Source organism: Corythoichthys intestinalis, chromosome 8 (assembly GCF_030265065.1).
Source record: "Corythoichthys intestinalis isolate RoL2023-P3 chromosome 8, ASM3026506v1, whole genome shotgun sequence".
NCBI classification, from domain to species: Eukaryota; Metazoa; Chordata; class Actinopteri; order Syngnathiformes; family Syngnathidae; genus Corythoichthys; species Corythoichthys intestinalis.
In genome coordinates this window covers 25,567,432-25,580,670 of record NC_080402.1, presented here as the reverse complement: position 1 = coordinate 25,580,670, position 13,239 = coordinate 25,567,432, and the positions used below count along the sequence as shown (strand labels likewise).

Sequence of the window (13,239 nt, the reverse complement as noted above, 5' to 3'; positions counted from 1 at the left end):
AAATGTACAATTCCAAGTTGTTGTTTTTTTAAAAATCTACAGTACGGTCAAGAAAATAAACATATATGTTGAACCTTAATTTAGAGAGTTTTTTATTTTATCTATTTATTTATTTATTTTTAATTAATTTTTTTTTTTTTTTTAAATTAATGTAGAGCTAAATGTCTACTTAATTTCTCCTTGGTGTCCGTGGGATAACCACACTTAAGTTTTTTTTTTTTATTTTTTTTTTTATTTATTTATTTTCTTATTTTTATTTTTCCTTCATCAAATCTGAGACCAATTATTCTGCCACTTTGTGTTCTCTATACTTCTTTTTCACTTCAATTGTACTTGTCATCATTCTCTTCATTGTTGATTGTCTCTTAAAGAGGCACTAAAGTATGTTTTTGCTTTTTTTTTCATAACCTTAAATGCCATTTTTGCATTATTAGTGCCCAGAATGTCATTTTTAACGCTTTTTTAGATGGTCCTCTTGGCTTGGATTTCTGCTTTGATTGGCTGTCTGTGGTGTAGATGTGTCAGTGGAAAGCTTGTGGGCATTTGCAATGCGTGTGTCAACTTTGACATATGGCGGAGACACGTACTACTGTACAATCATTGGTCTATGACTCCAAGCATTTCTATAATATAATTGTACATAATAAAATATTCGCCAACTTGACAGTCCATCTTCAAGCGGGTTACATGTGCGCAGAGAGGCATAGTTCACTACTGAACTACAGCAAATATGCAAGCTATATTAAAGCCATGCATTGCATGCAATATATACTTTATTAGGGCTGCAGCTATCGAATATTTTAGTAGTCGATTAATCGATGGATGGATTAGTTCGAATAATCGAGTAATCGGATAAGGAACATGAAAAATTAAAATACCTGAGCTGAGCCTCAAACTGTATAAATGTATTTTTAATAATGTGGATCTATGTAAAACTAAAGAACAATTGGCTAACTTACATAGAAAAAGTCCACTAGCTTAAATGCTATAAAATGCTAAAGTTGTTTCTACAATGCTCTAAACAAATGGTTCAGACACATATTCCCACAAAAAAAAGGCTAAATTTATAAAGTTAAATTATGAATGCATTAAAAAACATTAGCTCAAACAAAAACTGAGCTTATGTTGGTCTTAACAGGGAACGGTTGGATTCAGCCATTTGAAAAAAGGCAGACCAGGGGGCAGTGTATTCACCCTAATCAATAAATCTAAATGCAAACACTTTCCAAATAAACCATTACAACGCCACTTTAATTAACGAATACCCGAGGCAACAAAATTTAATTTGAATATTTTTTTCCAATCGAATACTCGAGTTAATCGATTAATCGTTGCAGCACTGTACTTTGTGCTTGGTGTAGCTCAGTTTAGAACTAGGAAGTGATCAAATCGCAATGAGCTTGCATTGCTCCTCGGTGCTCTTGATATTAGTGGGCGTGAAGTAAGTATGGCGTCACACTGTGACCAATTTCAAAACCTATTGTTTAAATAAAGAATTGACTTGCAAACACTACACAAATAACACAGTTCAACGAAGGCATGCACCCATTTCGACCTATCCTATGCATGACACGGTCACAAATATTAGAAAATGACTTGAGTGCCTCTTAAAAAAAAGAATTGTTTTTTTAAAGTCTTTCTTCTACATTGTGTAAATTCTTAGAAACCAATGTTTTGTTGCGAATATATTAGCTACGGATACCCTAATATAGTAACACAAAACCTGAGAGTCACTGAGTTGCTGTAAGCTTACAACTATGTTATGTCTTGTATAAATGTTCATATCCTTCCCAATGTTTTCTCATATTTCCTGCCAGAATGGAATCACGCCTCTGCATGTAGCCTCAAAGCGAGGCAACACCAACATGGTAGTCCTGCTGTTGGACCGAGGAGCTCAGATCGATGCTAAAACTCGAGTGAGTCTCTGCACACTGTTTTTGCAAAACAGTCAACATATCAGCTGCATATATCATCCGTTTTCCAATCTTCAAAATCAACAAAATCTCACAGCACACCATCAAACAAAAATGTCACTTTAATGGGCATGTACAGTATGTATGTAGAAATAAAATATGATCTCAATTTCAAATCACAAATTTAATTTGGAGGAAACCTAGGCTTTTTAGTTAAGCACAAAGCTGTACTTTTTTGTGTGAACAGCAGGTGAATACACCGGTTAATTGACTCTTTGCTCACTTTGCAGAAATATGAGTAGGTCTTTTCCGGTTTTGAATATCGTAATTTTCGGACTACAAGTCGCTACTTTTTTTCTTAATTTTGAATCCTGCAGCTTATAGTTCAGTGTGACTTATTTGTTGATTTATTTTAGTATTTGACAGCGGCGTCATAAGACTGTCATAAATCCGTCAAAATTATGACATGGCACTGTCATGGGCATTACTGAATGCTTACGACAGATCTCATTAAGTGTCATCCGGCAAATTATGCCACTAGCTCAGTTTATGTCTAGCTTGGATCTTTTACATCCATTTTAAAGTGAGATAACTTGCCGGGTAACACTAAATGACATCTGTTATACAGTGGGGCAAATAAGTATTTAGTCAACCACTAATTGTGCCAGTTCTCCCACTTCAAAATATAGGAGAGGCCTTTAATTGTCAACATGGGTAAACCCCAACCATGAGAGACAGAATGTGGAAAAAAAACAGAAAATCACATTGTTTGATTTTTAAAGAATTTATTTGCAAATAATGGTGGAAAGTAAGTATTTGGTCAATACCAAAAGTTCATCTCAATACTTTGTTATGTACCCTTTGTTGGCAATAATGGAGGCCAAACTCTTCACAAGCTCTTCACACACTGTTGCTGGTATTTTGGCCCATTCCTCCATGCAGATCTCCTCTAGAGCGGTGATGTTTTGGGCCTGTTGTTGGGCAACATGGACTTTCAACTCCCTCCACAGGTTTTCTATGGGGTTGAGATCTGGAGACTGGCTAGGCCACTCCAGGACCTTGAAATGCTTCTTACGAAACCACTCCTTTGTTGCCCTGGCTGTGTGTTTGGGATCATTGTCATGATGAAAGACCCAGCCACGTCTCACCTTCAATGCCCTTAGTGTTGGAAGGAGATTTTCACTCAAAATTTCTCAATACATGGCCCCTTCCATTCTTTCCTTTACACAGATCAGTCGTCCTGGTCCCTTTGCAGAAAAACAGCCCCAAAGCATGATGTTTCCACCCCCATGCTTCACAGTGGGTATGGTGTTCTTCGGATGCAATTCAATATTCTTTCTCCTCCAAATACGAGAACCTGTGTTTCTACCAAAAAGTTCTACTTTGATTTCATCTGACCATAACACATTCTCCCAGTCCTCTTCTGGATCATCCAAATGCTCTCTAGCGAACCGCAGACAGGCCTGGACGTGTACTGGCTTTAGTCTGGCAGTGCAGGATTTGAGTCCCTGGCAGTGCATTGTGTTACTGATAGTAGCCTTTGTTACTGTGGTCCCAGCTCTCTGTAGGTCATTCACTAGGTCCCCCCATGTGGTTCTGGGATTTTTGCTCACCGTTCTTTTTATCATTTTGACGCCACGGGGTGAGATCTTGCATGGAGCCCCAGATCGAGGGGGATTATCAGTGGTCTTGTATGTCTTCTATTTTCTAATAATTGCTTCCACATTTGATTCCTTTACACCAAGCGTTATGCCTATTGCAGATTCAGTCTTCCCAACCTGGTGCATGTCTACAATTTTGTCTCTGGTGTCCTTCGACAGTTCTTTCGTCTTGGCCATAGCGGAGTTTGGAGTGTGACTGACTGAGATTGTGGAGAGGTGTTTTTTGTACCGATAATGAGTTAAAACACGAGACCTCGTTAGAACACTTTGACAGCCAGAAGTCTTGCTTGTTTGTAGGTGACCAAATGCTTATTTTCCACTCTAATTTGGAAATAAATTCTTTAGAAATCAAGCATTGTGATTTTCTGTTTTTTTTTTCCACATTCTGTCTCTCATGGTTGAGGTTTACCCATGTTAACAATTACAGGCCTCTCTAATCTTTTCAAGTAGGAGAACTTGCACAATTGGTGGTTGACTAAATACTTATTTGCCCCACTGTAAGCATTTATTAATGGTCATGACAGTGTCATGTCATAATTATGATTGTCCAACGGCAGTCTTATGGCGTTCCTGTCAAATAAAGTGTTACCAAATACCATAACAGGGAAATAATTAAACAGCTGGAACAGTAACTGAAGAAATCATTACCACAGAACATGAATTTTGATTGTTATTTACATCTGTAGCGCTGCAATGCATGCCAGGAGGCATGTTGTACAATAACAGTGTTTACTGCAGGTGGCAGCAAAGGTAAACTGTCTCCCCGAAGGAAGCAGTGATGGCCAAATGAAGCTTGTTGAAGCAATTAGGCTTTGCAGCCAATTGGTTCAAAGCTTCATGGTGGTTCATTTGGTTTTATGACAGTTGCATGATGCCGCTGTCAAATAAAGTGTTCTAGGTCAATATCTTTTGGTGTAAATATCCCATAATACAGTGACGACAGCTGCGGCTTTAGTCCAGTGTGGCTTATCTATGAACAAATGCTGTTTTCGTGTCAAATTTGGTGGGTGGCGGCTTATAGACAGATGCGCCTTGTAGTGCAAAAATTAAGGTAATTGCATTAATCTACAGGACTTGCCTAAATTAACAATCGCAGATGTACATTGTCTATGTGAGTCCTCCTCTAACGAAGTAGTTTAGAAAAGGGCTAAAAGATCAATGTCTCTTCTTACATCTATATGATTTATATGAAGGTATATGTCTATATTCTTCCTAATGTTGTGGTTAAAACAGATTTACATCATCAATATTCTAATTAACAATCCTGGTTAGTTACTGAATTTCTAGTGCAAAATGTGTGTTCTATGTCCATTTCTTTATTTAATTTGTTTTTATGCACTGCGGTGCCCATGAAATGTTTCTTAATTCGTTACATATATTATCCACAATGGATGTGACATCTCTCTGAAATGAGCCCATCGGCCCTTGTGTGCAGGGGGGAGAGTATTTCATTGTTCTACATACAATATCACTATAAATCGAAGGCATAGACAGATGTAGTGAATAAATACTTTGTAATAATTCTCACATAGATTAAGTAAAGCTGGATCATTTTTTGATTATCTCAAAAATGTTTACATTTATTCTCAAGTTATGTACCTTTTTTCACTTTTGATTGTTTTTTTCTCATCTCTGTTAAGAATCACTTTTCTATTCAAGTCAACTTAACTCACATAAGCTTGATCATCCTAGGATGGACTTACTCCTCTACACTGTGCAGCCAGGAGTGGACATGATTCAGCAGTGGAGCTGCTGTTGGAGAAAGGCGCGCCCATTCTCGCCAGAACTAAGGTAACTCTGCATGTACTCCAATAATACTTAAACTAACTTACAAAATTATGGATATGGTTAGGCGTATAACATAAGATGATACTACGTGTTCTTTTAACATCCGCAGAATGGATTGTCCCCGTTGCACATGTCAGCCCAGGGTGACCATGTGGAGTGTGTGAAGCTACTGCTGCAGGACAAAGCTCCTGTTGATGATGTCACACTGGATTACCTCACAGCACTGCACGTTGCAGCTCACTGTGGGCACTACAGGGTCACCAAACTGCTACTGGATAAGAAGGCCAATCCCAATGCCAGAGCACTAGTATGCATACATATTGGACATGAAATGACAAGGTGACACATGAGCTTGAAATATAACTTTCTCTGACTGACAGAATGGATTCACGCCCCTACACATCGCTTGTAAAAAGAATAGGGTGAAGGTGATGGAATTGCTGGTGAAATATGGCGCGTCCATCCAGGCAATTACTGAGGTGCGATGTTAAGAATGTCACAAATGTATTTATTTACTTATTAGTTATTTATTTAGTTGATATTTAACGCTTATTTTCTATAAGTGGGTTTGTCATAATGTTTTTTTAGTCTGGCTTGACACCGATTCATGTCGCTGCCTTCATGGGTCATCTCAACATTGTCCTACTTCTACTGCAGAATGGGGCGTCGCCTGATGTCCGCAACATTGTAAGTTTGATGCAGTAAACAGGGTGAATTAAAAGTAACTCCTTCACTGTAAAAAATGTCCGTAGAATTAACAGGGAATACTGTGAATTTATGACATTAAAACAATGTAAATGGGAAAAATGTTTTTCATTGTCAAAAAGTTATATTCTGCAAAATACAGACTGAAGCACAACTGTTATTTCAAGGGTATTTACAGTATATGTAAATTTAACTATACTTGTTTTTATAATGTACAGTGTATTGTAAATTAAATGCGAAATAAACATAATAAAATAAGCAATACAATACAGTAAAATTTACAATGTAAAGGTGCTGAAAATGTTTTTTGGGCGTAGATTTTTCCAATAGGCTTTCCAAAAGGAAAAAAAAAAAAAAAACAAATCAATGTATTAGATTTAATAAATTCATATGGTGCAATTTACAGATGAGAATAGACTGTGATTTCATTTGCTCTCGTGTAGTTATGTCACGCCCTTCACGATCAGGTAATGACAGAAATTCATGATGGGAAGTTGAGGTAACCACGACTGTGAGTGGTGGCTGCCCATATTATATGATGTGTGCCGTCTCATTCAAGTGCGCCAGTGTGGAAGGCACAGCACAGATGAAGTAAAAGTGAATTGTGTGATATTCTTCCACACATCGCTTGATACTTAAACTTAGCAAATCAGTGATATTTCGAAACCGAGCAAATATCTTTATTTTAAAAAAGTTTTACAATGCTGGATTTACAGTAAATTGCAATTTTTCAATGAAATTAAACGAGATTTGATGTAAAATAAACATAAAATATATATAAATTTTAATGCGCTATTTTGTTTTTAAAGCAGCACGTTCATGTTAAGTTAGCAGCAAAAAGCTGTTGGATTTACTGGTTAAAAATGTATTTTTTTTTACAGATTTTAACTGTATTTTTTTTTTTTTTCCTGTAATGGTATTTACAGTTGAACTGTATTTTTTAAAGAATTTCTCTGGCAACCACAGCTGCCAGTATTTTTGTTGTTTTTTTTTTTTCGTAAAATTTATGGCATTTTTTTTAGTGTTGTTTTGAATCCGTTTTTTTTTTTTTTTTTTTTTTTTTTTAACGTATGCTTCTTTACAAGAAATGGATAGGATAGGAAATTATCTTTTAGTATGAGGTTTTATTGCCAATTTTGTTGTGAGCAACATAATTCACATGGAACACCTCAACTGATTTCACCATGGAGAGTTGTGTGATAGAATACATAATTGCTTGTATTCTCAGTCATCTTTGTGGTTAGGTACTTGCTCCTTTAACCAACTTCAAAGAAAAAAGATAATCCATCCATTAGCAAGAGTCTCCCAAACTCTGGTAACTTGCCACATTTCATTTTGCATCATAGACCCTTTCATTAAAGATTATGTAACAATCAAGAACAAACACAAAAAGAAAAATAGAAAACCAATTACTATGGAAGAATAATTTAAAAATCTGAAAAAATTGAATTACTTTTTAATAACCCTGCATTAAAGCATTGAGACAACACATAATCCATGAAATATCAGTCTATTCAAAAAAGGGGAGCACCAAAAAATTTAGTTCTACTTAATTCTTAATATTTCATCAAGGCAATTGTTTTGCCCCACATCTTGACATTGTGTCTTTGATCGAAAGCGTGGCGAGACAGCTTTGCATATGGCGGCCCGAGCAGGCCAGATGGAGGTGGTGCGCTGTTTGCTGAGGAACGGGGCACTGGTGGATGCCATGGCCAGGGTGAGTCGGCACCGAACATTCAAATTTCTGCTCCCTAAAAGCATACACTCATCTGGTACACTTGCACCTGCAAAGTACAGTGAGTGTACAGCCCATACCAACTCCTACATTGCACTGCTTTATCTGTTGCTTTTTTTCCCCCAATTTCATCACAGGAGGACCAAACTCCCCTTCACATTGCATCTCGTTTAGGGAAAACTGACATTGTCCAGCTGCTCCTCCAGCACATGGCCCACCCGGATGCTGCTACTATTAATGGTTACACCCCTCTCCACATCTCAGCCAGAGAGGGCCAAGTGGAGACAGCCGCTGTGCTCTTGGAGGCAGGAGCTTCACACTCCATGGCCACCAAGGTGAATTGTAACACACATATGAACGTGACTTAGAATAACTCGCCAATCTGGTTTACCTCTGCTACAGAAAGGATTTACTCCCTTACATGTAGCTGCTAAGTATGGAAGCCTTGACGTTGCAAAATTACTTCTTCAACGCAAAGCGCTCCCTGATGATACAGGCAAGGTGAGATAACATTTGCTGTTGTTTTTTGGGAAAGGGATGTAAGATCTGGCCTAAAAAATCCAGCCCGATCCGACCCTGGTCCGCGGATATTAAAGCCCTACCCGGCCCCATCAATTAAACTTGATTTGCAGGCCCGAGCCCAAAACAACCCGAAATTTCAAAAGTCAACGCACTTGTCTGTGATGTCCTGCTTAGCACGAAGAGGTGCGGTCCTCAAAACAAATGATAAGACAAATGTTTGACGATCATCATTTCTGCCAGTACAGTTTTTTAAATGCCAACTCAGTGTGGAGGTCCCATTCTTTTTGCTCTCGTATGAGAGCAAAGCGCCACATTTGTTACATTCAGCGAAGCAGACACAGGTTTCTATAGCATCTTCAACAATCAATTTGAAGGCTTTCCACACCCCACTCTTAATCGTGCGTGTTTGTCTTTTCAATTCCCCCGTCTTTAGTTAGTTTTTAACTTCTTGCTGCTCCATATCGAAATACCAGGTCAAAAATATGTAATGCATGCAGAGGGGAAGATTAAAAAGAGGGCGGCGCCACGGTGTTCACGTGCGCAGGGCATGCTCTGGCTCTGCGGCTCCTGTTTGCAATTACCATACAGTGCCTTCTCTGTTTAACCTTAGTCCTTAGTTTAACATCCATACATCGTTTTAGTATACATAATATATAAATATACAGTGGAGCAAATAAGTATTTCGTCAACCACCAATTGTGCAAGTTCTCCTACTTGAAAAGATTAGAGAGGCCTCTAATTGTCAACATGGGTAAACCTCAACCATGAGAGACAGAATGTGGGAAAAAAAACAGAAAATCACATTGTTTGATTTTTTAAAGAATTTATTTCCAAATTAGAGTGGAAAATAAGTATTTGGTCACCTACAAACAAGCAAGATTTCTGGCTGTCAAAGAGGTCTAACTTCTTTTAACGACGTCTGAGGCTCCACTCGTTACCTGTGTTAATGGCACCTGTTTTAACTCATTATCTGCATAAAAGACACCTATCCACAATCTCAGTCAGTCACACTCCAAACTCCACTATGCCAAGACCAAAGAGCTGTCGAAGGACACCAGAGACAAAATTGTAGACCTGCACCAGGCTGGGAAGACTGAATCTGCAATAGGTAAAATGCTTGGTGTAAAGAAATCAATTGTGGGAGCAATTATTAGAAAATGGAAGACATACAAGACCACTGATAATCTCCCTCGATCTAGGGCTCCATGCAAGATCTCACCCGGTTGCGTCAAAATGATAACAAGAACGCTGAGCGAAAATCCCAGAACCACACGGGGGGAGCTAGTGAATGACCTACAGAGAGCTGGGACCACAGTAACAAAGGCTACTGTCAGTAACACAATGCGCCGCCAGGGACTCAAATCCTGCACTGCCAGACGTGTCCCCCTGCTGGAGCCAGTACACGTCCAGGCCTGTCTGCGGTTCGCTAGAGAGCATTTGGATGACCTAGAAGAGGACTGGGAGAATGTGTTATGGTCAGATGAAACCAACATAGAACTTTTTGGTCCCATGGCAAGGGCCATTCCAGCAGCAAGGGCATTGAAGATGAGACGTGGCTGGGTCTTTCAGCATGACAATGATCCCAAACACACTGCCAGGACAACAAAGGAGTGGCTTCGTAAGAAGCATTTCAAGGTCCTGGAGTGGCCTAGCCAGTCTCCAGATCTCAACCCCATAGAAAATCTGTGGAGGGAGTTGAAAGTCCGTGTTGCCCAACGACAGCCGCAAAACATCACTGCTCTAGAGGAGATTTGCATGGAGGAATGGGCCAAAATACCAGCAACAGTGTGAGAAAAGCTTGTGAAGAGTTATAGAAAACGTTTGTTCTCCGTGATTGCCAACAAAGGGTACATAACAAAGTATTGAGATGAACTTTTGGTATTGACCAAATACTTATTTTCCACCATGATTTGCAAATACATTCTTTAAAAATCAAACAATGGGATTTTCTGTTGGTTTTTTTTCCACATTCTGTCTCTCATGGTTGAGGTTTACCCATGTCGACAATTACAGGCCTCTCTAATATTTTCAAGTGGGAGAACTTGCACAATTAATGGTTGGCTAAATACTTATTTGCCCCACTGTATATTTATTCAAAAAAAGTTAGCGAGAGAGAAGCCCGACCCGACCTGAACGTAATAATTTACATTTTGGGACTCGGACTCGGGCTTAAGATATTACCTCTAACGGAGCGGCTGCGTTATACCTCTTTTATACAGTTATACAATTTCTAACGTGTATATTAAGATGTACACTCATCAGTGACTTCATTACTCTATTACTGGATACATATATTATTTAAGACGGTGTAATGATGTTGTTACTGCCTATAGACTGCTATTACTCATTTTGCTCACCCTTTTCAGCGATGTTATCAAATATAATACAGCTCTCGATAGTTTTGTTCTACAGTTTTGTATTATTAATTCTCCATAGGCTTTAGTGGATAGATAAAGTATGTAAAATGTATTTTTGTAGCATCCTACACAGAACTGAGTCATAAAATGTGCCATATAAAAATATATTGAAGTTACTGGGCCAAAACCCACACAACAAAAATAAGTTTATTATTTATTTATTCATTTAAATTTGTGAAAATATAATTTCTCCATATAGTAGTGAAATTGCTTCTCATCAGAATGTGCAGATGTAGGTGATGCAGTGCATACAGTATACAAAGAAAACATGAAAATCTGTCATGTCCCAAAACGCTTGGTCACACAGAATGGACTAACTCCGCTCCATGTGGCGGCTCATTATGACAACCAAGAGGTAGCGCTCCTGCTGCTGGACAAAGGGGCCTCACCTCATGCTACTGCAAAGGTAAGCATTTTCACATTAAATCAAAGAAAGTATCATACATACAGCTCAGCTTTTATGTACGCCTCAGCCACCCATTTAAAAGAGGTCCATTGCTTGTGATTAGGATTTCATGTCGTTGCTGTTCACCTTTCTCGATACAGAATGGCTACACTCCTCTTCACATCGCAGCAAAAAAGAACCAGACTAACATTGCACGAGCCCTTCTACAGTATGGCGCAGAGACCAATGTTCTGACCAAGCAGGGTGTCAGTCCTCTTCACCTAGCTGCACAGGAGGGACATGCCGAGATGGCCAGCTTGCTGCTGGGCAAGGGCGCTCACATCAACACTGCAACCAAGGTCCTGAAAACATGCTTAATACCATAGTGGCCCGAATATAAGACGGCCCTGATTATAAGACGACCCCGTTTTTATCAAGACTCAAGTTTGAAAAAAGACTTTTTGAACACTAAATAGAATTTTTATACAGAAAATAATTACAGTACATCTGAAACAAATGATTATAACAATATTTTTGAGAGAAAAAGCATGTTATTTTGCCTCATTCAAATCTTAATATCTGAACATTTAAATATGTAAACTAAAGTGCAATCACATCCGTAAATGAATGGCTTCTGGTTTTTGAAATGTAAATAAACCAATCTATTGTGCTAAAACAACAAAATTGCAATAACTGCATTAACTATCAAAGTAAAGTCTACCTGTAACTGTAGTCCTGAAACAAATCTAAATAAGGAAAAACATTGCAATAAAATAATGCAAACTGGTTAAACTTGAGAGTAGCTGAGATCTGTCATGACAGAACATCGCTTCAATGATATCTGGCGCCCTCTCGTGTCGTGAATGGGTATAACGTCTAGACCGCAAATATGAGACGACCCCCTCTTTTTCAGTCTTATTTCAATGCAAAAAACACGGTTTTATATTCGGGCCAATACAGTATGTCAAATCTTTGGTGTTGGGCATGAAATATTTTTCCTCTTTCCGGATGGTGTAACAAAATTAGTTAAGAAACATTGTAGTTAGACCTGCAAATGCAATGTGCACATGCGTAATAGGCCTTTCCTCCTGTAATTTTCTTTTATATCCAGCAATCTTCATCATTCACAGATGAACCCCATTAACCTGGATTAAACAATATTATATGAATACAATGTGGTCATGATGAGTCAACCAAAGTTTCCCAAACAGAGCTATTCAAGTCATCTGGTGAAAATTCTTTGAGTTTTGATATTACAATGTGTATCGCAATATATTGAAAACCCCCAATAAGTCACAATGTAATGCTTTTCCAAAATCGTTCAGCCCTAATTGTCGTACGTATATGAATTAAAATTTACTGAGCACTTGATCCCTAAACATAGCCCTTGCATATGTAATGAACTAATCATTGCTTTTAAAGGTGACCCACAGTGTGTTTTTGCATTACAGAGTGGGCTGACTCCTCTGCATCTCACAGCACAGGAGGACAGGGTCAGTGCTGCAGAAGTATTAGCTAAACATGGTGCCAACCTGGACCAGCAAACAAAGGTACGCACGCTAAACTCAACGATCGGATGATGGGTATTTTTTAATTTTTTGAAGTACGCATTAGATAGTTTTATGATACCTTATACATAACAGACAAAGCATGAAGACTTAGACATTCATCCGCATGAAACAATTCAAAATATTGGAAAAGACTTTAGGGCCTCTTTAATACTTGTTTACATATAGTATGGTCTGTGGATTGCTTGCCCACCAAAAATGAAGCTTAGCCGTACTTATGCTACAATGTTACAAAACACTAAACCTTATTAACATAAAAACCACCGCCACACTGAAATTTTCAGCCCATTACATGATCCGATAGCCTGGCTGACATTCCAGAGCGATAGATCCTCTTCGGACACATCCCCTAAGCCCTATCATGTCAAAGCCTCAGGGCAAGCAGAATTGCTGTGCATACAGTATATCAGCTTTGCTGTAGCTAACTGTGTGACTAGCATTAGCGTCTGATAATAATGTAGTAATAATGTTTGCTAAGCTACTGGCGCATGTGTGGGGGTATTTGTATTTGTAGATGTCATGCGATTGACCTTTACATAAATTGA

The 13,239-nt window shown here is 38.4% G+C and overlaps 1 protein-coding gene across 10 annotated transcripts in view; it reads left to right on the top strand.

Moving 5' to 3' along the window:
- LOC130919997 (ankyrin-2-like) overlaps positions 1-13,239 on the top strand; it is a 127,560-nt gene that overhangs the window by 51,754 nt on the left and 62,567 nt on the right. For all 10 annotated transcript variants that reach the window (XM_057842706.1, XM_057842707.1, XM_057842708.1 and 7 more), the window contains 11 exons: positions 1,818-1,916; positions 5,267-5,365; positions 5,472-5,669; positions 5,743-5,841; positions 5,951-6,049; positions 7,686-7,784; positions 7,940-8,137; positions 8,205-8,303; positions 11,049-11,147; positions 11,288-11,485; positions 12,578-12,676. In XM_057842706.1, the coding sequence (XP_057698689.1) occupies positions 1,818-1,916; positions 5,267-5,365; positions 5,472-5,669; positions 5,743-5,841; positions 5,951-6,049; positions 7,686-7,784; positions 7,940-8,137; positions 8,205-8,303; positions 11,049-11,147; positions 11,288-11,485; positions 12,578-12,676 (1,386 nt within the window). The remainder of the gene's footprint in view (positions 1-1,817; positions 1,917-5,266; positions 5,366-5,471; positions 5,670-5,742; positions 5,842-5,950; positions 6,050-7,685; positions 7,785-7,939; positions 8,138-8,204; positions 8,304-11,048; positions 11,148-11,287; positions 11,486-12,577; positions 12,677-13,239) is intronic.